Below are 27,035 nucleotides of genomic sequence, written 5' to 3'. Positions count from 1 at the left end.
ACGAGTCCTGTATCGACAACCTGAAAGGCCGCTCAGCAAGGAAGAGGCCACTGCTCCAAAACCGCCATAAAAAAAGAGAGTACGGTTTGAAAGGTCGTACTTTGAGAAATGTCTTCTGGTCTGATGAAACAAAAACAGAACTGTTTGGCCATAATGACCATCGTTATGTTTGAGAAAAAAGGGGGTGGCTTGCAAGCCGAAGAACACCATCCCAACCATGAAGCACGGGGGTGGCCGCATCTTGTTGTGCAGGTGCTTTGCTGCAGGAGGGACAGGTGCAGTTCACAAAATAGATGACATCATGAGGATGGAAGATTTATGTGGATATATTGAAGCAACATCTCAAGACATCAGTCGGAAAGTTAAAGCTTGGTTGCAAATGGGTCTCCCAAATGGACAATGAACCTAAGCATACTTCCAAAGTTGTGGCAAAATGGCTTAAGGACAACAAAGGCAAGGTATTGGAATGGCCATCACAAAGCCCTGACCTCAATCCTATAAATAAATGTGTGGGCAGAACTGAAAAAGCATGTGTGAGCAAGGAGGTTACACCAGCTCTGTCAGGAGGATGGGCCAAAATTCACCCAACTTATTGTGGGAAGCTTGTGGAAGGCTACCCGAAACGTTTGACCCCAAGTTAAACAATATAAAGGCAATGCTACCAAATACTAATTGAGTGTATGTAAACTTCTGACCTACTGGGAATGTGATTTAAGAAATAAAAGTAAAAATAAATAATTATTTCTACTATTATTCTGACATTTCACATTCTTAAAATAAAGTGGTGATCCTAACTGAACTAAAACAGGACATCTTTACTATGATTAAATGTCAGGAATTGTGAAAAACTGAGTTTAAATGTATTTGGCTAAGGTGTATGTAAGCTTCAGACTTCATGAATAGACAACTTTCTATTGAAATTGATTTTGGTGAATTTATATTTTTTGAGATGTGAATACCAAGTATAGCTACTTGACCATCCACCCAGTTTATTGGTAAACTACAAGGTAGTGTAAACACTTTTTTTAAATGATCCAATACCCAATATTGCACACTTGTCATAATTAAGTTTTAGTCCAGAGAGGCTAGAAAAGTCATCAAGATCTTCAATGAGACTGTGCAGGGATCAGCATACATTGACACTTCTCTTTTAATCCCCAGAATATCTAACCGTCAATGTTCTTGTTGTATCAAATTTTAATAGCTAGCATTTCAATGGCCATAATAAATAGATATGGAGACAACGGACAGCCTTGTTTAACTCCTCTTAAAAGCTCAATACTTTCTGAGAAGTAACCAATATTTACTATTTTACATCTGGGGTTGCTGTACATAACTTTAACCCATTGTATAAGAGATTCACTAAAATGAAAGTAATCCAGGCACTTATAAATTCTAGTCGTACTTTATCAAACGCCTTTTCCAAAATCTTCTATGAAGACCAGGACTGGTATCATAATGTTCAATTGTTTCAAGTAATTGTCATATAGTATCTCCAATATATCATGTAAAATAAACTGCCCGATTAGGATGAACAACACCTGGTAAAACCTTTTTTTATTTTATGTGCTATGCATTTCACCACAACACTGAAGTGTAAGAGGCATCCAGATGATTTAAATGGACTGTAGTATCTTTATACTTACCAAGGTCCTGTTTTAGTAGTAATTAAATCAAACCTTCTTGTTGAGTATCTGACAGTCTAATTAAAACATGCTAATAATGGATCTTGGGTTCATCAAAAAAAGGTATGATATACCTCTACTGGCATACCATCAAGCCCTGGTGTTTTTCCAGACTGAAAAGATTTTATTGCCTCAAAAAGTTCCTCTTCTGTAACTTGGCCTTCATACAGGTCTTTCTGTAAATTTGTTGATTTTACATTATTATTATTAGGAAATAAATCCTTACAGTTGACATCATTCAGTGGAAATGGAGGAGACTGAAAAGATAACATATGCTTAAAATATTTTCAAAATATCATTTGGTAAATCATGGATGACTCCATTTGTAACGAGTTTTTGTAAATTATTTTTGGTAGCTTCTGTTGAAGATACAATAAAAATTGTGCATTTTTCAACATTTTCCATCCAATTCGCTTTATTTAAAAAAAAAATTACATTTAAAAAAGTGTCTGCTGTACCTATGTTGAGCAGAAAAAAGTTCATTATGAATTATTTTGCCTTAGAATATCCCCGTCTACGTGACAATTCTGTAAGAGTTATAAGGAGGCCAATTAGATGGTGGTCCGATCGTAGTTGATCTCCTATTAATACTTTAAAAAACTTTTGATGCCAGCAAGAATGAGACTAGGAAGTAATTAAGACGGCTAGCTTGATTAAGCCTCCTCCATGTATATCTCACAAGATCAGGGTTTTTCATCCTCCATATACCCACTAGTTCTAATGTATCCATGATCTTCGTTATCTCCTTAAGTGCTTAGGTAGCCTAGTGGTTAGAGCGTTGGACTAGCAACCGGAAGGTTGCAAGTTCAAATCCCCGAGCTGACTTGGTACAAATCGGTCGTTATGCCCCTGAACAGGCAGTTATCCCACTGTTCCTAGGCAATCATTGAAAATAAGAATTAGTTCTTAACTGACTTGCCGAGTTAAATAAAGGTACACTACCGTTCCAAAGTTTGGGGTCACTTAGAAATGTTCTTGTTTTTTTTAAATGAAAGGACATTTTTTTGTCCATCAAATTGATCAGAAATACAGTGTAGACGTTGTTAATGTTGTAAATGAGTACTGTAGCTGGAAACAGCTGATATTTAATGGAATATCTAGATAGGCGTACAGATGCCCATTATCAGCAACCATCACTCCTGTGTTCCAATGGCACATTGTGTTATCTAATCCAAGTTTTATCATTTTAAAAGGCTAATTGATCATTAGAGAACCATTTTGCAATTATGTTAGCACAGCTGAAAAATGTTGTTCTGATTTAGACTAGTTGAGTATCTGGAGCATCAGCAGTTGTGTGTTCGATTACAGGCTCAAAATGGAAAGAAACAAAAACCTTTCTTCTGAAACTCGTCAGTCTATTCTTGTTCTGAGAAAGGAAGGCTATTCCATGCAATACATTTCCAAGAAACGGATGATCTTGTACAACGCTGTGTACTACACCCTTCACAGAACAGCTAAAACTGGCTCTAACCAGATAAGAAAGAGTGGGAGGCCCCGGTGCACAACTGAGCAAGAGGACAAGTACATTACAGTATCTAGCTGGAGAAACAGACGACTCACAAGTCCTCAACTGGCAGCTGCATTAAATAGTACCCGAAAAACACCAGTCTCAACGTCAACAGTGAAGAGGCGACTCCGGGATGCTGGCCTTCTAAGCAGAGTAGCAAAGAAAAAGCCATCTCAGACTGGCCAATAAAAATTTCAAGATTAAGATGGGCAAAAGAACAGACACTGGACAGAGTGCCTTTCTAAATCATGTCTAATCAATTGAATTAATCAATCAAGTTGTAGAAACATCAAGAATGATCAATGGAAACAGGATACACCGGAGCTCAATTTTAAGTCTCATAGCAAGGGTCTGAATACTTAAATAAGGTATTTCTTTCTTTACAACATTTTCTAAAAAACCTGTTATTGCTTTGTCATTACGGGGTATTGTGTGTAGATTGATGATGCAAAACATTTATTTAATCAATTTTAGAATAAGGCAGTAACGTAATAAAATGTGAAAAAAAGGAAGGGGTCTGAATACTTTCCGAACGCATTGTATATGGCTGTTATAGAGGTTTCTATGGGGTGGTTATAGAGGGAGTTTGTTAAAGACATTCACAAATTTTGCACTCTGTGCCCTACCTGAGACTATAATAAACGTCTATTTAACTTTAAGTGTAACAGGTGTTATACAGGATGTTGTTTGGCTTTGTGACTCCTGCAAGCTGTTATAGTGTTATGACAAGAGTGTTGTCAGGACTGTTTCATGACTTTCCTACCAAAGGCTGCCATCAGCTCTTCACTGAATGATACTCTATCTCAACACATACCCCTCTGATTGGACAGAGGGGAGAGGGGGCAGGGTGTTGGCTTGGGGGGCAGACACAAGGCTGCACAGGATTGGCCCAGAGGGAGGAAGGGGCTGGGAGTCGGAGGAGGAGAGGGCAGGGGAACTGGGACGGGAGACAAACCTCTCTTGGGAGGAGGTCACTGTGGGGCAGAGAAAAAGGTGAGGAAAGCGAGAGTGACAGGAGAGGAAGAGAAGAGAGCGACAGAGGCAGGTGGGGAGAGGAGAGAGGTGAGCCAAAAAACAAGACATCAAGAAAAGCAGAGAAGGGACAGCGGAGGAAAGTCACAAGATCTTAAACCTGACAGGAAAACATAAGGAAGGAAAATACAAAACCTTTAGGAAGAAGGGAGTAGAGAAGAGAGGTAGGAAGGGGGGTTCCTAGGGTGTATGTCCACCAGTAGGGGGAACCATGTCATGCCCTAGGGGGTGTGTGGGTTATTACGTGGTCAACACCAGAAATCTATGGTCCACAGCTGCTGTGTGTGTGTGTTTCTAACACAATGACTTGAAATATATCAATTAAACAAGGAAATGGGATGGAAAAATTAAACACAGTCAGGTTCAGAGTGGGGGGTGAGGAAAGGAGCAGACAGAGAGTGTGAGGAAGGTGGTGGGGTCTTACCCATCTTGGGCGTCAGACTGAGGTCTGTGTCTGAGGAGGAGGACTGGCGACTGCATGGCTTGGATGGAGAGAAGGGAGGAGGAGAGGAGGAGGAGGAAGGAAGTGTTCTGAGAGGGGTGGGAGGGACGGAGAGGGGGTGGGTTGGGTCCTCACTGAACACGGGCCTGCCAGGAGAACACACACACGCACATCAGTCACCTCACCGTGTGTGTGTGTATGTATGTGTGAGAGGGGTATGTGGAGTGCAAATGACTGGGCTGCAGAACTAAAAAGCCAAGCACATGAAGCGTAAACAGAAGCACACACAGATATATAGAACTGAGGAGGAAAGCATGGCAGAAACACACAACACAACATGGGCCAACCCAACACAACACTAAAGGGATGAGTAGTTTCTTGAAATGGAATTTAAATCCACTTCCAACATCAACTGAATTGAAAAGGAATTGAGGCCAACAGACTCCCGGGTGACTGCCCCTTGGAGACCAATATAGTTGATTGAACTGAACTGGACTAAGGCAGATGCTTAAGGCCCTAAAAGATCTGCATTGGACAAGATCTCAGAATCCAGACATTAAAATGGAATAATGAATAATATAATGAATATTTAAACATTTATTGAACTTAGGGTACTAGAAAATGCATTCATTTGCCCAAGTTAATCATAAGACATCAATGAAATGCATCAGTGATTCGTATTTCCCAGAAACTTTCTGAAACGGCACAGGAATGCACATCTATGTGTATGTGTGCAGTGCGCATGCATGTCTACACTTTGTGTAGCCGTTGGCGATGAAGCTAATGATAACAATCTTCTGGTAGAGATGGAAAGACTTTCCCAAAAACCTTTTCAATTAAATGTTACCTACAAAAGTAGCCTATGCCTACCAGACAGAATGATATCATGATCATTTAAATCAATCCAGTGGCCATTTGTTTTGCAAACCCTGCAATCACGAGTGCTACAGAAACACCACTCATCAAACAACGCTCTTTCTGGTTTGCACTTGCATTAAAGGGTAACTACACACAAAACTTTAAAATGTTTCATTTTTCCCAGACCTCAAAAGTGGTCTCCTGTTGTGGTGTAAACATTTTTGTGGACTTAGAACATCCAATGTTGTTTTTGTGAGCAGAACGGAATTTGGGGAAAAAACTACATAGAATCAGGCAAAATTAGGACAGGCGGAAGGGATGGATCTGCTTGGGCAGGGGCTCTATCATTGGCTGCGGGGGACACAAGAAGAGGAAGTGTTTGGGGCTGGTGATGTCACAATCTCATCCAATGGCAAGGAAGAATGGGCTCGGAGGTAGATTTTTTGGGGGGAGAGAGAGTGGTAACTATATCTCACCGATGGCTATCCATTAGTTTCTCTGTCTCATGCTTTATTGCTCTGGCTCTCCCCTTTCCCTCAGTTTACCTAGCTCTTCTATGTCTGTCTCCTTATTTCTCTTTTATAAATCGCTCCCTTTCTGTAAGAGTGAAGACCCATGTAGGAACACAGATTCTGGGACTCCCTCCCTCTCGCTATTTTTCTCTGTCCGTACCAGTAAAGACCAGAGTAGGGACAGAGACAGAGAAGTTCTGGGAGTGGGACAGTCTCTGAGAGCTGCAGGCTGAGTGGACAGGGCTGTTGTGGCTGGAGCGACATCCGTGGGCCAGAGGAGACCTGAATCAATCACCATGTAGAGACGGACAGTGGACCAATCCAAACGCATACAGCAAGAGAAGAGCCAATCCATGTGCAGCAGAGGCAGAGAAGAAGAGAAACACAACACACCACAACATTGCAGCAAAGAAAAATAGAGCACAAGAAAAGACAAGAAAAAATAAAGAGGAGAGGTTGTCTACCCCCTCCTTTTGCATTATAACACCCATAACACCACATGCTGCAGGTAAAGAAAATGCTTGCCCTGGCACCCACCCTACCTTCTTTTCTCTCTCCATTCATCCACCCAACCTTCCTCCGACCATACTAGCAGGAACAAGCTCATGCACAGCCCTCAGACACACACACATTCAAATGAGAGAGAGAGCAGCACAAACATGCAAATGCAAAGAGAGTAGAGCCATTAGAAAACAGACAAAAATACAGACACAGGGGAAGGGTGTCCATATCTCAAATATGGCATATACTATAGCTTTGTCACATGATATAACACACACACACACACACACACACACACCAAGTGTGACAGGATGTCTCATAAGGGGCGTTTGACGCTAGTTCCTACTTCACAGTAGGGCTGTTGGAAAAAATACATATACATTTTTTGGGGGACAGAAATGCCTTCTTGAACATGTGAACGTTCATGTGCCTTAATTACAAACTTGTATGGGATCCGTAAATATGACAAATGTAAACTCATTAAACTAGTTTAGCGAAGGAGAAAACACTGAGCTATATAGGGAGAAAGACAAGATCTTTCCTGGCTAGCCATTCCGGGATATGTTCCGGGATTCACCGGATGGCATTGAGGAGTTTACCACATCAGTCACCGGCATCATTAAGAAGTGCATCAACGACGTCGTCCCCACAGTAACCGTACGCATGTAAGTATCCTAACCAGAAGCCATGGATTACAGGCAACATCCACACTGAGCTAAAGGCTAGAGCTCCCACTTTCAGGGAGTGGGAAACTAACCCAGATGCTTTTTATAAATCCTGGTACACCCTCCGACGAACCACCAAACAGGAAAAACATCAATACAGGACTAAGATCTAACCCTACTACACCAGCTCTGACACTCGTCGGATGTGGCAGGGCTGGCAAACTACCACGGATTACAAAGGGAAACTCACCCACTAGCTTCCCAGTGACACAAGCCTACCAGACGATCTAAATGCCTTCTATGCTTGTTTCGAGGTAAGCAACACTGAACCATGCTTGAGAGCACCAGCTGTTCCTTTAAAACAAGTTAACACTCAAAAGGTGGATTACCAGGACACATACTCAGAGCATGTGCTGACCAGATGGCAAGTGTCTTCACTGAAATGTTCTCCCTGACCCAGTCTGGACACACTCCACATCACATACCGCCACTACAGATGACACACTCTCTATTGCACTCCACACTGCCCTTTCCCACTTGGCCAAAAGGAACACCTATGTGAAAATGCCGTTCATTGACTACAGCTCAGCGTTCAACACCATAGTGCCCTCGAAGCTCATCACTAAGCTAAGGTCACTGGGACTGAACACCTCCCTCTGCAACTGGATCCTGGACTTCATGAGGGTAGGCAACAACACATCCGCCACACTGAACCTCAACACAGGGATCCTCAGGGGTATGTGCTTAGTTCGATCCTGTATTCCCTGTTTACTCACAACTGCGTAGCTGCTCCCGACTCCAACACCATCATTAAGTTTGCCAACGACATGGCAGTGGTAATACTGATCACCGACAACGATGAGACAGCCTATAGGGAAGTCAGAAGCCTGGCTGTGTGGTGCCAGGACAACAACCTCTCCTTCAAACGTGAGCAAGACAAAGGAGCTGATTATGTACTACAGGAAAGGGCCACTCACTCCCCATGCACATTGACGGGGCTATAGTGGAGTGTGTCAAGAGTTTCAAGTACTTCGGTGTCCACGCTACTAAGGATCTATCATGGTCCAAACACACCGACACAGTCGTGAAGAGGGCACGACAATGCCTCTTCCCCCTCAGGATGCTGAGAAGATTAGGCATTGGTCCAGATCCTCAAAAAGTTATACAGCTGCACCATCAAGAGCATGTTGGCTAGCTGTATCACTGCTTGATATGGAAACTGCTTGGCATCCGACCCTAAGGCGGTACAGAGTGTAGTGTGTTTGGCCCAGTACATCACTGGGGCCGAGCTTCCTGCCATCCAGAACATCTATACCAGGCGGTGTCACATTTTTCTCTGAGACTTCTGCCACCCAAGCCACAGACTGTTCTCTCAGATACCGCACGGCAAGCGGTACCAATGCAGTCTGAAACCAACAAGACCCTGAACAGCTTCTAACCACAAGCCATAAGAATGCTAAATGGCTAATCAATTGGCTACCCGGACTACATGCATTGACCCTTTTTTTGCACTGACTATGCACACACTGGACTCCACCCACACACATCCTTACACTGACACCCCAACACACTTACATAACATGCACACACATATGCACACTGTATTTTATTTGTTATTCACTGTGTATTTATTTGTTATCTTTAACTCTGCATTTTTTTTGTATTTACCTGCAAGTAAGCAAGTGTATACTATGCATGTGACAAATACAATCATATAATAAGATCATGTCAATTTGACATAAGCCCTCAGAGAAATCTGGTCACAAATGTAGAGAAAGGCAGAAATACTGAGACACACACAGGGGTTAGTCCAAAGGCAGGGCACAAACACATACACTCTCTTGCTCTCTCTCTCTCTCACACACACACACCATGCTCATGCATTCGTTCAATACTCACTCTTTGATTTCCTTAGAGGGGGAGTTGCAGGCATTGGATGCCGGGGCGGTGTTGGTGTGTGTGATGGTGTTGGAAGCAATCCCAGGGATGAGTTTGTCCAGAGTGCAGGCGGTGCCGATGGCTCGGACCACCAGACCCGACTCTCCCTCCAGATCAAAGCATTGCAGGTAGCCCACCACCGCATTACCACCCATCTCCAACACCTTCAGACCGATCTTCCTCTGCAGCTCACCTACACACACACGCCTCGTTAGAAGTCCTGGGAGTTCTGATGTAATATACTCTAATACTATAGAATACTTCTATAGTGTAATATATATACAGTTGAAGTCGGAAGTTTGCATACACTTATGTTGGAGTCATTAAAACATGTTTTTCAATCACTCCACACATTTCTTGTTGACTAACTATAGTTTTGGCAAGTCGATTAGGACATCTACTTTGTGCATGACAAGTCATTTTTCCAACTATTGTTTAGACAGATTATTTCACTTATAATTCACTGTCTCACAATTCCAGTGGGTCAGACGATTACATACACTGAGTTGACTGCCTTTAAACAGGTTGTAAAATTCCAGAAAATGATGTCATTGCTTTAGAAGCTTCTGTTAGGCTAATTTACATGATTTGAGTCAATTGGAGGTGTATCTGTGGATGTATTTAAAGGCCTACCTTCAAACTCAGTGCCTCTTTGCTTGACATCATGGGAAATCAGCCAAGAACTCAGAAAAACAATTGTAGACCACCACAAGTCTGGTTCATCCTTGGGAGCAATTTCCAAACGCCTGAAGGTACCACATTCATTTGTACAAACAATAGTACGCAACTATAAACACCATGGGTCCACGCAGTCGTCATACTGCTCAGGAAGGAGACGCGTTCTGTCTCGTAAAGATGAACGCTCTTTGGTGTGAACAGTGCAAATCAATCCAAGAACAGCAGCAAAGGACCTTGTGAAGATGCTGGAGGAAACAGGTACAAAAGTATCTATATCCACAGTAAAACAAGTCCTGTATCGACATAACCTGAAAGGCCATTCAGCAAGGAAGAGGCCACTGCTCCAAAACCACCAAAAAAAAAAAGACAGACTACAGTTTGCAACTGCACATGGGGACAAAGATTGTACTTTTTGGAGAAATGTCCTCTGATCTGATGAAACAAAAACAGAACTGTTTGGCCATAATGACCATTGTTATGTTTGGAGGAGAAAGGGGACGCTTACAAGCCGAAGAACACCATCCCAACCGTTAAGCACGGGGGTGGCAGCGTAATGTTGTGAGGTGCTTTGCTGCAGGAGGGACAGGTGCAGTTCACAAAATAGATGGCATCACGTGGAAGAAAAATGATGTGGATATATTGAAGCAACATCTCAAGATATCAGTCGGAAAGTTAAAGCTTGGTCGCAAAAGCGTCTTCCAAATGGACAATGACCCCAAGCATACTTCCAAAGTTGTGGCAAAATGGCTTAAGGACAACAAAGTCAAGGCATTGGAATGGCCACCACAAAGCCCTGATCTCAATCCTATAGAAAATGTGTGGGCAGAACTGAAAAAGCATGTGTGAGCAAGGAGGTTACACCAGCTCTGTTCTTATTGTGGGAAGCTTGTGGAAGGCTACCCAAAATGTTTGACTCAAGTTAAACAATTTAAAGGCAATGCTACCAAATACTAATTGAGTGTATGTAAACTTCTGACCCACTGGGAATGTGATGAAATAAATAAAAGCTGAAATAAATCACTCTACTATTATTCTGACATTTCACATTCTTAAAATAAAGTGGTGATCCTAACTGACCTGAGAAATAATTTTTACTAGGATAAAATGTCAGGTATTGTGAAAAACTAAGTTTAAATGTATTTGGTTAAGGTGTATGTAAACTTCCGACCTCAACATACAGAGAGCATCATGAAGAACAAGAAACACACCAGGCAGGTCCAAGATACTGTTGTGAAGTTTAAAGCCGGATTTGGATACAAAAAGATTTCCCAAGCTTTAAACATCCCAAGGAGCACTGTGCAAGCAATAATATTGAAATGGAAGGAGTATCAGACCACTGCAAATCTACCAAGAACTGGCCGTCCTTCTAAACTTTCAGCTCATACAAGGAGAAGACTTCCGATACTTCCGGCGCCGACAGAGATGGCCGCCTCGCTTCACGTTCCTAGGAAACTATGCAGTTTTTTGTTTTTTTACGTGTTATTTCTTACATTAGTACCCCAGGTCATCTTAGGTTTCATTACATACAGTCGAGAAGAACTACTGAATATAAGATCAGCGTCAACTCACCATCAGTACGACCAAGAATATGTTTTCCGCGACGCGGATCCTGTGTTCTGCCTTACAAACAGGACAACGGAATGGATCGCATGCAGCAACCCAAGAAAACGACTCCGAAAAAGAGGGAAACGTAGCGGTCTTCTGGTCAGACTCCGAACAAGGGCACATCGCGCACCACTCCCCAGCATTCTTCTTGCCAATGTCCAGTCTCTTGACAACAAGGTTGACGAAATCCGAGCAAGGGTAGCATTCCAGAGAGACAGAGACTGCAATGTTCTCTGCTTCACGGAAACATGGCTTACTGGGAAGATGCTATCCGATGCGGTGCAGCCAACGGGTTTCTCCACGCATCGCGCCGACAGAAACAAACATCTTTCTGGTAAGAAGAGTGGCGGGGGCGTATGCCTCATGACTAACGAGACTTGGTGTGATGAAGGAAACATACAGGAACTCAAAATCCTTCTGTTCACCTGATTTAGAATTCCTCACAATCAAATGTAGACCGCATTATCTTCAAAGAGAATTCTCTTCGATTATAATCACAGCCGTATATATCCCCCCCAAGCAGACACATCGATGGCTCTGAACGAACTTTATTTAACTCTTTGCAAACTGGAAACCATTTATCCGGAGGCTGCATTCATTGTAGCTGGGGATTTTAACAAAGCTAATCTGAAAACAAGACTCCCTAAATTTTATCAGCATATCGATTGCGCAACCAGGGGTGGTAAAACCCTGGATCATTGTAACTCTAACTTCCGCGACGCATATAAGGCCCTGCCGCGCCCCCCTTTCGGAAAAGCTGACCACGACTCCATTTTGTTGATCCCTGCCTACAGGCAGAAACTCAAACAACAGGCTCCCACGCTGAGGTCTGTCCAACGCTGGTCAGACCAAGCTGACTCCACACTCCCAGACTGCTTCCATCACGTGGACTGGGACATGTTTCAGATTGCGTCAGATGGGAATAATGACGAATACGCTGATTCGGTGTGCGAGTTCATTAGAACGTGCGTCGAAGATGTCGTTCCCATAGCAACGATAAAAACATTCCCTAACCAGAAACCGTGGATTGATGGCAGCATTCGCGTGAAACTGAAAGCGCAAACCACTGCTTTTAATCAGGGCAAGGTGTCTGGCAACATGACTGAATACAAACAGTGCAGCTATTCCCTCCGCAAGGCTATTAAACAAGCTAAGCGTCAGTACAGAGACAAAGTGGAATCTCAATTCAACGGCTCAGACACAAGAGGCATGTGGCAGGGTCTACAGTCAATCACGGACTACAAGAAGAAACCCGGACCAGGATGTCTTGCTCCCAGGCAGACTAAATAACTGTTTTGCCCGCTTTGAGGACAATACAGTGCCACTGACACGGCCTGCAACGAAAACATGCGGTCTCTCCTTCACTGCAGCCGAGGTGAGTAAGACATTTAAACGTGTTAACCCTCGCAAGGCTGCAGGCCCAGACGGCATCCCCAGCCGCGCCCTCAGAGCATGCGCAGACCAGCTGGCCGGTGTGTTTACGGACATATTCAATCAATCCCTATACCAGTCTGCTGTTCCCACATGCTTCAAGAGGGCCACCATTGTTCCTGTTCCCAAGAAAGCTAAGGTAACTGAGCTAAACGACTACCGCCCGTAGCACTCACCTCCGTCATCATGAAGTGCTTTGAGAGACTAGTCAAGGACCATATCACCTCCACCCTACCTGACACCCTAGACCCACTCCAATTTGCTTACCGCCCAAATAGGTCCACAGACGATGCAATCTCAACCACACTGCACACTGCCCTAACCCACCTGGACAAGAGGAATACCTATGTGAGAATGCTGTTCATCGACTACAGCTCGGCATTCAACACCATAGTACCCTCCAAGCTCGTCATCAAGCTCGAGACCCTGGGTCTCGACCCCGCCCTGTGCAACTGGGTACTGGACTTCCTGACGGGCCGCCCCCAGGTGGTGAGGGTAGGCAACAACATCTCCTCCCCGCTGATCCTCAACACGGGGGCCCCACAAGGGTGCGTTCTGAGCCCTCTCCTGTACTCCCTGTTCACCCACGACTGCGTGGCCACGCACGCCTCCAACTCAAATCATCAAGTTTGCAGACGACACTACAGTGGTAGGCTTGATTACCAACAACGACGAGACGGCCTACAGGGAGGAGGTGAGGGCCCTCGGAGTGTGGTCTCAGGAAAATAACCTCACACTCAACGTCAACAAAACAAAGGAGATGATTGTGGGCTTCAGGAAACAGCAGAGGGATGACCCCCCTATCCACATCGATGGAACAGTAGTGGAGAGGGTAGCAAGTTTTAAGTTCCTCGGCATACACATCACAGACAAACTGAATTGGTCCACTCACACTGACAGCGTCGTGAAGAAGGCGCAGCAGCGCCTCTTCAACCTCAGGAGGCTGAAGAAATTCGGCTTGTCACCAAAAGCACTCACAAACTTCTACAGATGCACAATCGAGAGCATCCTGGCGGGCTGTATGACCGCCTGGTACGGCAACTGCTCCGCCCACAACCGTAAGGCTCTCCAGAGGGTAGTGAGGTCTGCACAACGCATCACCGGGGGCAAACTACCTGCCCTCCAGGACACCTACACCACCCGATGTTACAGGAAGGCCATAAAGATCATCAAGGACATCAACCACCCGAACCACTGCCTGTTCACCCCGCTATCATCCAGAAGGCGAGGTCAGTACAGGTGCATCAAAGCTGGGACCGAGAGACTGAAAAACAGCTTCTATCTCAAGGCCATCAGACTGTTAAACAGCCAACACTAACATTTAGTGGCTGCTGCCAACACACTGTCATTGACACTGACCCAACTCCAGCCACTTTAATAATGGGAATTGATGGGAAATGATGTAAATATATCACTAGCCACTTTAAACAATGCTACCTTAAATAATGTTACTTACCCTACATTATTAATCTCATATGCATACGCATATATACTGTACTCTACATCATCGACTGCATCCTTATGTAATACATGTATCACTAGCCACTTTAACTATGCCACTTTGTTTACTTTGTCTACATACTCATCTCATATGCATATACTGTACTCGATACCATCTACTGTATGCTGCTCTGTACCATCACTCATTCATATATCCTTATGTACATATTCTTTATCCCCTTACACTGTGTATAAGACAGTAGTTTTGGAATTGTTAGTTAGATTACTTGTTGGTTATCACTGCATTGTCGGAACTAGAAGCACAAGCATTTCGCTACACTCGCATTAACATCTGCTAACCATGTGTATGTGACAAATAAAATTTGATTTGATTTGATCAGAGATGCAGCCAAGAGGCCCATGATCACTCTGGATGAACTGCAGAGATCTACAGCTGAGGTGGGCGACTCTGTCCATAGGACAACAATCAGTCGTATATTGAACAAATCTGGCCTTTATGGAAGAGTGGCAAGAAGAAAGCCATTTCTTAAAGATATCCATAAAAAGTGTTGTTTAAAGTTTGCCACAAGCCACCTGGGAGACACACCAAACATGTGGAAGAAGGTGCTCTGGTCAGATGAAACCAAAATTGAACTTTTTGGCAACAATGCAACACGTTATGTTTGGCGTAAAAGCAACACAGCTCATCACCCTGAACACACAATCCCCACTGTCAAACATGGTGGTGGCAGCATCATGGTTTGGGCCTGCTTTTCTTCAGCAGGGACAGGGAAGATGGTTAAATTGATGGGAAGATGGATGGAGCCAAATACAGGACCATTCTGGAAGAAAACGTGATGGAGTCTGCAAAAGACCTGAGACTGGGATGGAGATTTGTCTTCCAACAAGACAATGATCCAAAACATAAATCAAAATCTACAATGGAATGATTCAAAAATAAACATATCCAGGTGTTGAATGAATCCAATCGAGAATCTGTGGAAAGAACTGAAAACTGCTGTTCACAAATGCTCTCCATCCAACCTCACTGAGCTCGAGCTGTTTTGCAAGGAGGAATGGGAAAAATTTCAGTCTCTCGATGTGCAAAACTGATAGAGACATACCCCAAGCGACTTACAGCTGTAATCGCAGCAAAAGGTGGCGCTACAAAGTATTAACTTAAGGGGGCTGAATAATTTAGCACGCCCAATTTTTCAGTTTTTGATTTGTTGAAAAAGTTTGAAATATCCAATAAATGTCGTTCCACTTCATGATTGTGTCCCACTTGTTGTTGATTCTTCACAAAAAAATACAGTTTTATATCTTTATGTTTGAAGCCTGAAATGTGACAAAAGGTCGCAAAGTTCAAGGGGGCCGAATACTTTCGCAAGGCACTGTATGTACAATATATCACAAAAGTGAGTACACAATTTTTGTAAATATGAGTATATATTTTCATGTGACAACACTGAAGAAATGACACTTTGCTACAATGTAAAGTAGTGGGTGTACCGCTTGTATAACAGTGTAAATTTGCTGTTCCCTCAAAATAACAACACACAGCCATTAATGTCTAAACCACTGGCAACAAAAGTGAGTACACCCCTAAGTGAAAATGTCCAAATTGGGTCTGAGCTGTTTTATCGTGGGTGACATATTCCTGATACAGCACGTCCTACTTGAGTATGCGGAGAGTGGTAATTTGACCCATGGTTTAGACGATGAGGATTTTGTTCCAAAATAAGCATAAGAGATCCCTAGATCTGGGTAGACAGGAAGTTAGAGTAGAGGTTGGGAAGGATCTCTCAATGGAGTTTTATGTAGATCAAAATGGAGTCTAACTACATGGCAGTCTAGGACTCTGAGCCATTATGGCATATATCGGTGCAGGTTCCCATATTGATCGTGGACACAGGTCATAGCTCATTTGGAGAGAGAGGGCTATATGAATCCAATCACCCAGTATGGAAGAAGGTAGAGTATAGTGAAGGTGAGAGTTTTTGATTGTAATCAGGAGAGAGGGATGTATTGCATGAAGATACGCCTAACCCTTTAAACTGAAAATGAAGGAGGATCTAGGGTTGTGGTATGGATATGACCAGGTCTTGGTCGACACCCTAGTACGGTTCTGGGTAGAGGAGTTTAGGCCGGTATGGTAAAGCTGTTCACGAAAACAGGAATGCCAGATAATGACAGTTGTATTGATTTGCACTATTTAAATCCCCAGGTTCCTCCCTTTACAGTGACCGGAGGAGATTATTACCGCCCAAAGTGTCAATATTTTGTGTGGTCACCATCATTTTCCAGCACTGCCTTAACCCTCTTGGGCATGGAGTTCACCAGAGCTTCACAGGTTGCCACTGAAGTCCTCTTCCACTCCTCCATGACGACATTAAAGAGCTGGTGGATGTTAGAGACCTTACATTCCTCCACCTTCCGTTTGAGGATGCCCCACAGATGCTCAATAGGGTTTAGGTCTGGAGACATGCTTGGCCAGTCCATCACCTTTACCCTCAGCTTCTTTAGCAAGGCAGTGGTCGTCTTGGAGGTGTGTCTGGGGTCCTTATGTTGGAATACTGCCCTGCAGCCCAGTCTCCGAAGAGAGGGGATCATGCTCTGCTTCAGTATGTCACAGTACACGTTGGCATTCATGGTTCCCTCAATGAACTGTAGCTCCCCAGTGCCGGCAGCACTCATGTAGCCCCAGACCATGACACTCCCACCACCATGGCTTGACTGTAGGCAAGACACACGTGTCTTTGTACTCCTCACCTGGTTGCCGCCATACACACTTGACACCATCTGAACCAAATAAGTTTATCTTGGTCTCATCAGACCACGGGACATGGTTCCAGTAATCCATGTCCTTAGTCTGCTCGTCTTCAGCAATCTGTTTGCGGGCTTTCTTGTGCATAATCTTAAGAGGCGTCCTTCTGGGACGACAGCCATGCAGACCAATTTGATGCAGTATACAGCGTATGGTCTGAGCACTGACCGGCTGACCCCCCACCCCTTCAACCTCTACAGCAATGCTGGCAGCACTCATACGTCTATTTTCCAAAGACAACGCTGAGCACGTGCACTCAGCTTCTTTGGTCGACCATGGCGAGGACTGTTCTGAGTGGAACCTGTCCAGTTAAACCGCTGTATGGTCTTGGCTACTGTGCTGCAGCTCAGTTTCAGGGTCTTGGCAATCTTCTTATAGCCCAGGCCATCTTTTTGTAGAGCAAAAAGATCCTCAGAGAGTTCTTTGCCATGAGGTGCCATGTTGAACTTCCAGTGACCAGTCAGTATGAGGGAGTGTGAGAGCTGCTCCCCATTCACACCTGAGACCTTGTAACACTAACGAGTCACATGACACCGGGGAGGGAAAATGGCTAATTGGGCCCAATTTTGACATTTTCACTTAGGGGTGTACTCACTTTTGTTGCCAGCGGTTTAGACATTAATGGCTGTGTGTTGAGTTATTTTGTGGGGACAGAAAATGTACACTGTTATACAAGCTGTACACTCACTACTTTACATTGTAGCAAAGTGTCATTTCTTCAGTGTTGTCACATGAAAAGATATACTCAAATATTTACAAAAATGTGAGGGGTGTACTCACTTTCGTGATATACTATATATACAGTGGGGCAAAAAAGTATTTAGTCAGCCACCAATTGTGCAAGTTCTCCCACTTAAAAAGATGAGGCCTGTAAATTTCATCATAGGTACACTTCAACTATGACAGATAAAATGAAAAAAAAAATCCAGAAAATCACATTTTAGGATTTTTTATGAATTAATTTGCAAATTATGGTGGAAAATAAGTATTTGATCACCTACAAACAAGCAAGATTTCTCTCACAGACCTGTAACTTCTTCTTTAAGAGGCTCCTCTGTCCTCCACTCGTTACCTGTATTAATGGCACCTGTTTGAACTTGTTATCAGTATAAAAGACACCTGTCCACAACCTCAAACAGTCACACTCCAGACTCCACTATGGCCAAGACCAAAGAGCTGTCAAAGGACACCAGAAACAAAATTGTAGATCACAAGAATGGTGAGCAAAAATCCCAGAACCACACGGGGGGACCTAGTGAATGACCTGCAGAGAGCTGGGACCAAAGTAACAAAGCCTACCATCAGTAACACACTATGCCGCCAGAGACTCAAATCCTGCAGTGACAGACGTATCCCCCTGCTTAAGCCAGTACATGTCCAGGCCTGTCTGAAGTTTGCTAGAGAGCATTTGGATGATCCAGAAGAAGATTGGGAGAATGTCATATGGTCAGATGGTAAAAACTCAACTCGTCGTGTTTGGAGGACAAAGAATGCAGAGTTGCATCCAAAGAACACCATACCTACTGTGAAGCATGGGGGTGGAAACATCATGCTTTGGGGCTGTTTTTCTGCAAAGGGACCAGGACGACTGATCCATGTAAAGAAAAGAATGAATGGGGCCATGTATCGTGAGATTGAGTGAAAACCTCCTTCCATCAGTAAGGGCATTGAAGATGAAACGTGGCTGGGTCTTTAAGCATGACAATGATCCCAAACACACCACCCGGGCAACAAAGGAGTGGCTTCGTTAGAAGCATTTCAAGGTCCTGGAGTGGCCTAGCCAGTCTCCAGATCTCAACCCCATAGAAAATCTTTGGAGGGAGTTGAAAGTCTGTGTTGCCCAGCAACAGCCCCAAAACATCACTGCTCTAGAGAAGATCTGCATGGATGAATGGGCCAAAATACCAGCAACATTGTGTGAAAACCTTGTGAAGCCTTGCAGAAAACATTTGATCTCTGTCATTGCCAACAAAGGGTATATAACAAAGTATTGAGATAAACTTTTGTTATTGACCAAATACTTACTTTCCACCATAATTTGCAAATAAATTCATTAAAAATCCTACAATGTGATTTTCTGGATTTTTTTACTCATTTTGTCTGTCATAGTTGAAGATAAATTACAGGCCTCTCATCTTTTTAAGTGGGAGAACTTGCACAATTGGTGGCTGACTAAATACTTTTTTGCCCCACTGTATATATTATATACACACACACACACACACACACACACACACACACACACACAGTAGAGAAAGTTAGATAGCTGGGTTATGTACCAGACATGAGGGAGATGAGTCGCTGGCGGGCCTCGTTAGAAGCCCTGGGGGTTCTGATGCGGTCAATCCACTGGTACTCCGGGTCCTCGTTCACCACCAGCTCCTCAACAAAACCATGGACCAGCGTTGCGCGGTAACACCTCGGGATGGATGTTGCTAACACACGCATAAACACCTTATCATCATTTATTATCATCATCAGCCATTTCTTGTGACTAGATTTCTCTACTATAGTACATCCCCATAGGGAACCAGGACTCACTGCAGAAGAACTTGACCCCACAGGAGGACTGTCTGAAGCGGTTTAGGTCGTTGAAGAGGTCCACCTTTACCAGAACATTAATCTCCCCTCTGATACCTGTAGGAGAGGACAGAATGAACAGAAACATTACTACCAGACAAAAACACCACCGAACCATAGAAACTAGAGGTCGGCCGATTAATCGGAATGGCCGATTAATTGGGGCCAATTTCAAGTTTTCATAACAATCGGAAATCTGTATTTTTGGGCACCGATTTCCGATTATTAAAAATAAAATAAAGTAAAAACAACTTTTTTTTATACCTTTTGTTTAACTAGGCAAGTCAGTTAAGAACACATTCTTATTTTCAATGACTGCATAGGAACAGTGGGTTAACTGCCTTGTTCAGGGGCAGAATGACAGATTTTCACCTTGTCAGCTCGGGGGTTCCAATCTTGCAAACGCACAGTTAACTAGTCCAACGCTTTAACCATTGCACTCCACGTGTATGACATATATTGAAGGTTGTGCAACGTAACAACAATATTTAGACTTAGGGATGCCACCCGTTAGATAAAATACCGAACAGTTCCGTATTTCACTGAAATAATAAACGTTTTGTTTTTGAAATGATAGTTTCCTGATTCGATCATATTAATGACCAAAGGGCCGCGGCTTTTGTGGAGCGATGGGTAACGATGCTTCGAGTGTGGCTGTTGTCGATGTGTTCCTGGTTCGAGCCCAGGTAGGGAAGAGGGAAGCTATACTGTTACACTGGCAATACTATAGTGCCTATAAGAACATCCAATAGTCAAAGGTATATGAAATATAAATGGTAGAGAGAAATCCTATAAATACTATATTAACTACAACCTAATACCTCTTACCTTGGAATATTGAAGTCTCATGTTAAAAGGAACCAGCAACTTTCATATGTTCTCATGTTCTGAGCAAGGAACTTAATTGTTAGCTTTTTTTACATGGCACATATTACTTTCTTCTCCTACACTTTGTTTTTGCATTACTTAAACCAAATTGAACATGTTTCATTATTTATTTGAGGCTAAATTTATTTTATTTATGTTTTATATTAAATTAAAATAAGTGTTAATTCAGTATTGTTGTAATTGTCATTATTACAAATGTAATAAAATAAAATAAAAACGTTTTTTTATTTTATTTTATTTTTTAAATGTTATTATTATTATTATTATTATTATTATTATTATTAATAATATTTTAAATTGGCAGATTAATCGGAATTGGCTTTTCTGGTCCTCCAATAATCGGTATCGGCATTGAAAAATCGGAATCGGTCGACCTCTAATAGATACCCCAACTCTTCACAAGCACACCCCTCTCAAACCAGGAAGACAGGCGCTACTTCATCATTACTAGATAGATACCGTTAAATAACAGCTTTTAGTAAGTTTTTACAGCAGAGGAACAACATGCATTTACACGCTGTTACACAGAGAACACTGTGTATTTCTTGAGAGGCCTGGTTATGTATCTGAAAAGTACCACTGTGGCCATGCACTTTTGATGGGTAAGTATATAACTTGTGTCATAGATGGTGGAAGTATATAACTGACTGTGTATAGTGTGGTAGATGGGGAATTACACTGAAGAAAAATATAAAACAAAACATGTAAAGTGTTTGTCTTAAGTTTCATGAGCTGAAATAAAAGATCACAGAAATTTTCCAGATGCACAAAAAGGATATTTCTCTCAAATGTTGTGCACATTTGTTTACACCCCTGTTAGTGAGCATTATCCTTTGCCAAGATAATCCATCCACCTGACAGGTGTGGCATATCAAGAATCTGATTAAACAGCATGATCATTACACAGGTGCACATTGTGGTGGGTACAATAAAAGGCCACTCTAAAATGTGCAGTTTTGTCACACAACACAATGCCACACGTCTCAAGTTGAGGGAGCACGCAATTGGAATGTTGACTGCAGGCATGTCCACCAGAGATGTTGCCAGAGAATGTTAATTTCTCTACCATAAGCCGCAGCAATGTTGTTTTTGAGAATTTGGTTGCATGTCCAACCAGCCTCACAACCGCAGACCACGTGTATGGCGTCACATAGACGAGCTGTTTGCTGATGTCAACGTTGTGAACAGAGTACCCCAATGTGGTGGTGGGGTTATGGTATAGGCAGGCATAAGCTACGGACAGTGAACACAAGTGCATTTTATCAATGGCTATTTGAATGTAGAGATACCATGATGAGATCCTGAGGCCCATTGTGAGGCCCATTTTCTTTAAGGTATCTGCGACCGACAAATGTATATCTGTATTCCCAGTCATGTGAAATCCATAGATTAGAGCCTAATTAATTCATTTAAATTGACTGATTTCCTTAAAGGATGTTTAAAATCTTTGAAATTATTGCATGTTGCATTGATATTTTTGTTCAGTATCAATATGAAACGCACCGTGTATAGTGTCGTAGATGGGGAACCATCCAGCGATGACGGTAGCAGCCTCGCTGGACAGCAGAGGGTCGATGTCAATGTAGACCTTCCCTATTGCATCGTTGGCACTGTAAGTGTCATGGTCCAACACTGTGATCTGTAACGGCTCATCCTGCAAATCCTCATCATCCACCTAGAGGAGGGGGGACAAAGTTGGGGAAACAATAATACAGGACAATCATGTTGACTCTACTGGGTTCGCCCCAGGATTTTTTAACAAGGTGGTGCTGCTGAGTATGGCTGGGGGATGCCCGGAGGGGCGCAAAGATTTTAGCATGTTTTAACACATGTAACTGACATTTCCTGCAATCTAGAGCAAAAATGGCAAATATAGTTGTTTTTTTACATTGTGGCGCAGCCAGTCCACAAAGTGGCGAAGCGCCCCTCTTACATTCTTTGTGGAGAACCCTGCTGCAGCTTCTTCACCCTGTAATCCTATGCCATTCACAAACACCTTCCTTCACAGAGAAATAAGTCAAGAAGTCATATTCACACATTTTACCTCAAATTTGAACCACTCTGAGTTCCACTGTGGATTAAGGGACTTGGGGTAGACATCCGTTTTGAAAGTTGTGTTGCCAAACTTGACCTGTAAGACACAACATCAATGAAGAACACCACAAGGCTCGTACTGCATCACTGTAACGAAGTATATGTGTTGAAGGGGTTGTAAGATTACATTGACCTGATGTTTTTTTCCGGGTAAACTTAGAATGGACCATGCTCACCTCTACAAAGGCATCAGTGAGGTCGCTGGCTCTGTCCATGACTGGTAAGTGACGCCCCGCCACAATCTTAGCTTTCAATTTACCCGGCATGATTCAGCTTTGTCATCACCTTCGGATCAAAGAATTACAGGTAAATAATTGCATTACTACAATAGCAATATTGTGTATTTTACCTGTATTCACCAGATCATGATAAAACCTGGCCAGCAGCATACCATCCTGCATCCCACTGCTGGCTTGCTTTTGAAGCTAAGCAGGGTTGGTCCTGGTCGGTCCCTGGATGGGAGACCAGATGCTGCTGGAAGTGGTGTTTGGAGGGCCAGTAGGAAGCACCCTTTCGTCTGGTCTAAAAATATATCCCTAGGGCAGTGATTGGGCCATTGCCCTGTGTTAGGTGCCATCTTTCAGAAGGGACTTCAAAAGGGTGTCCTGACTCTCTGTGGTCACTAAAGATCCCATGGCACTTATTGTAAGAGTAGGGGTGTTAACCCTGGTGTCCTTGCTAAATTCCCAATCTGGCCCTCATACGGTTACCTAATCATCCCCAGCTTACAATTGTCTCATTCAGCTCCCCTGTAACTATTCCCCAGTTCGTTGCTGTAAATGAGAATGTGTTCTCAGTCAACTTACCTGGTTAAAATAAAGATGAACTGATTCATGTGCTACCAGATCTAAGGTCACACTGCAGTTGTGGCTACTGAGTAGTAGAAGGCTGATGCCAGTCCTGCTTGGTCCTGACATGGTGAGGCGACATATGTTGGTGACAGTTGACATACAGAGATTGACCAGCAAAGCAGCATATTCTGGCCATGTAGCTATAGCTAATACAGTGGTCGTTCTACCTTATTACTTGTTTCACTGACGTTACTGTAATATGTAAGATAAGTTAGCTAACTGATTTATAGAACTAGGTTACTTGGATGACAGACTTAGTTAGCCAACTACTGATTCTGTTAATCAGCCAGTTAACTAATTGAGAGCTTATTGCAACAGCCACACAGTTAGCTTAGCGTTACTGCATAGCAGTTGACTGACATGCATGCATAACGTTACCCCCTGTATTTCTGTGCGACCGGGTCGCCACACAGCATAATGAAATCTGTTACAAACAGTATAACAAACTGGCTGTTATGAGACGTCACTGAGTGTCCTTACCTGGACTATGTAAAACGAGAGAGCTGGGGAAACAGCAGCGTTTTTTCAGACGGACTTTGTTGGCAGCCCGCGCGCCAGACCTCCGCATCTCTACCAAACATGACGAGATCTTCTCTCAAAAGCCCGGTAGATGTGGCTAATATTTACTATAACTACGCTTTATGGCCATTGACTGCTTGAAAAAAAGCTCATTCAAATTCACTGTACACACATTGCGGTTAGCATCCCCGGCCAGCTCAACGAATGGAAAATGCTAGCCAGCGCTGTCTTCTCTTCTGGTGGAAAGGTGGTGACTAAATCTTGTTCACGAGATGTAAAACTGTAACACCGGCTTCATCTTCACGTTAGGCTTCTCATACTTAGCCCAACTGACCGCATGATGTCGCTATTATTTCATTTACGTCGTTTGTAATCTTACTTTACGCTTTACTATTTAACTAGGCAAGTCAGTTAAAAACAAATTATTATTTTCAATAACGGCGGAACTGCCTTGTTCGGGGGAAGAACGACATATTTGTACCTTGTCAGCTCCGCTACCCCGCCGCCCAGGTTGTCACAAATGGACCGGATCGTACGTAAAACATCCTCCACTCAGGCTGCACTTGTGTCCGTAACCTCCTTAGCTCGATTTAATGGTTTGTTGGTGAAAAAAACGGGGGACATATGCACACTGTCTTAATAAAACAACATTTTCAACCACCATGCTAGGGTGGCTAATGCTAACGTTACTTGCTGATGTTGCCCACCATGTTCAACCAGGGGTAAACAACAAGCGCAAGAGGTGTGCAACATCCAGAATTTGTCCGAAAACCCAAAAAACAAAAACACGATTTTTTTTCCACATATGAGTTGAGTAAATCAACGCCTGTGCACCCTGAATGGAGGATGTTTCATGTACAAACCGGTCCATGGGGGCCAGAAGTTTTTTACCGGCTGGTCTCATTAGTCAGAAAACAACATAAAATGAACAATAGCGCCCGGTTGGGCCTGTCCCATACACAATGAGGTGAAGTGTGTACAGTATTAATATAACAGTAGATGTAATATGCACTAAAATAGATACATATGCGTCAGATTTTGCCATATAACTTATGCCCTTCAAAATTATCCACAATGAGGGAGAGATGGAGTGTGTGTGTGGCTGTAAGTGTGCACATGTGGACGTGTTTAACTATACTTGTGGGGACCATAAAGTCCCCACAAGAATAGTAAACAAATAGCAATAGCAACCTCCCAACTGGGGAGGTCAAATGCTATTTCTAAGGGGTTTACGGTTAAGGTTAGAATTAGTGTTAGAATTAGGGTTAGGTTTAGCTTCGGTTTTATGGTTTGGGTTAAGGTTAGGTTTAGTGGGTAGGGAAAATAGGATTTTGAATCGGACTGAGTTGTGTGTCCCAAGTTATACAAGACTGTGTGTGTGTCTGTGCTGTTTGCTAGGTAGATTTGTCTGAATTAAATGATAAAGCCTTCTTCTTGACACCTGGTTAGTTTGTCCAGGGGTGTGTGAGGGGATAGGCTGATATTTTAATCTCAGAGCACACAGATATCCATAGCATCCTTGGAACCTTTTTTCTCCTCTCTGCCAAAGACCCAATGGCCGCTATCAAGGTTACATGGCAGGCTGAGTGGCCAAGCTCATTTCCATTTCAATCTCTCCTTCCTCTCCTAACCCCCACTCCTAGGAATGGATAGCAGTTAGGATACAGAGAATAGACTGCTGTATACAAAAATAGACCCTGGTCATTACACACTTAACATAATATATACATTGCACATTACCCCTGTCATACACATTGTACACATCTCATAGTCACATAATACATATTGCACATTTCCCTTGCATCACAGGCACTCTTACCACTGCCCCTGAAAACCGGAGGCATCGGAGTTCCCTGCTGAGTCTGGCTAGTCGGGAATGAGTGGTACTGCCGAATGGTGTAGGGGTTAACACCCCTCTGCTTCAACTGGCCCTCCTGTTGCAGACCCAACTGCCATTGCATGCCCTTCGTGGAGAACGCCTTTATTTGTGACTCTAAACAGTAAACACTGTGGATGCCATAAAAAGCATAAGTCAATGGGGAGGCCACATTATGGTGATGTCAGAGTAGTCATTAATTACGATTTCTGAGCACAGACACATGCAAGACAAGCTGTTAGTCTAAGCACTGGAGATTGGGCAGGGCTAGACTGGGGCTGAGGAGGGGGCTGGAGCTTGGGAGTTGGGGCTGGGCTGTAACTGGGTTAGTTTGGGCTGGGATACAGTGCTATGAGAGAAGGCTGGGTTAGGTTAGTGTACAGGGTTATGAGAACACTGAGGCTGGGTATAGCACAGGGCTGTGGTGAGCCTGTCACCTGTGAATGATCTATGGTGAGGCAGCGGCTGGTTGAGAGACAGATGGAGGAATGGGCCGCAGCATTGTGTTGAGGACAGAGATAGCAGCAGAAAGGTTACTGAATAAATATAACACAGTGGAACATCTGCTGTTGACTTAATATAACATACCCCAGGCTCTAACAGTAGACTATGGGAGAATCTCAATTGCACTCTCCTTGCGTCCCCTCTCCTCGCCTCCTTCTCAAAACCCATTGGAGGAGAAAGTTAGAGGGAAGGGACCTCTGGCTTTCTCATCCAATGGGTTTTGAGATGGAGGCGAGTAGAGAAGAGAGAGGACGCGAGGAGTATGCAATTGAAATTCTCCCTATATTCACAAATAAAAGGTGCTGTCTGGTACCTCAAAATGTTCTTCAGCTGTCCTCATAGGATAACCCTTTGAAGAACCCTTTTGAGTTCCATGTAGTGGTTAGAGTGTTGGGCCAGTAACCGAAAGGTTGCTGGATCAAATCCCTTGGCTGACAAGGTACACATCTGTCATTCTCCCCCTGAACAAGACAGTTAACCCACTGTTCCCTGGTAGGCCATCATTGTAAATAGGAATTTGTTCTAAACTGACTTGTCTACTTTAAGTCGCTCTGGATAAGAGCGTCTGCTAAATGACTTAAATGTAATGTTAAATGTAAATA

At 43.3% G+C, this 27,035-nt stretch overlaps 1 protein-coding gene across 13 annotated transcripts in view; it reads right to left on the bottom strand.

Moving 5' to 3' along the window:
• c2cd5 (C2 calcium dependent domain containing 5) overlaps positions 1 to 25,121 on the bottom strand; it is a 63,156-nt gene extending 38,035 nt beyond the window's left edge. For 7 of the 13 annotated variants that reach the window (XR_008066442.1, XR_008066441.1, XM_052465856.1 and 4 more), the window contains exons 1-9: positions 24,015 to 24,525; positions 23,490 to 23,593; positions 22,860 to 22,968; positions 22,634 to 22,720; positions 22,093 to 22,264; positions 19,663 to 19,758; positions 19,401 to 19,556; positions 9,102 to 9,333; positions 4,649 to 4,812 (exon numbers count right to left, since the gene is read on the bottom strand). Coding sequence is in view for 11 of the 13 variants with exons in the window: in XM_052465856.1 (XP_052321816.1) it covers positions 4,649 to 4,812; positions 9,102 to 9,333; positions 19,401 to 19,556; positions 19,663 to 19,758; positions 22,093 to 22,264; positions 22,634 to 22,720; positions 22,860 to 22,949 (997 nt within the window). In the remaining 2 variants the exon portion in view is untranslated. The other 6 variants (XM_052465858.1, XM_052465861.1, XM_052465859.1 and 3 more) reach the window with 6 other exon arrangements.
• Between the last annotated feature and the right edge of the window lie 1,914 nt (positions 25,122 to 27,035).

Source organism: Oncorhynchus keta, chromosome 17 (assembly GCF_023373465.1).
Source record: "Oncorhynchus keta strain PuntledgeMale-10-30-2019 chromosome 17, Oket_V2, whole genome shotgun sequence".
In the NCBI taxonomy this organism is placed as follows: domain Eukaryota; kingdom Metazoa; phylum Chordata; class Actinopteri; order Salmoniformes; family Salmonidae; genus Oncorhynchus; species Oncorhynchus keta.
The sequence above is the reverse complement of the archived record's forward strand: the minus strand, read 5'-3'. Positions and strand labels throughout refer to the sequence as shown.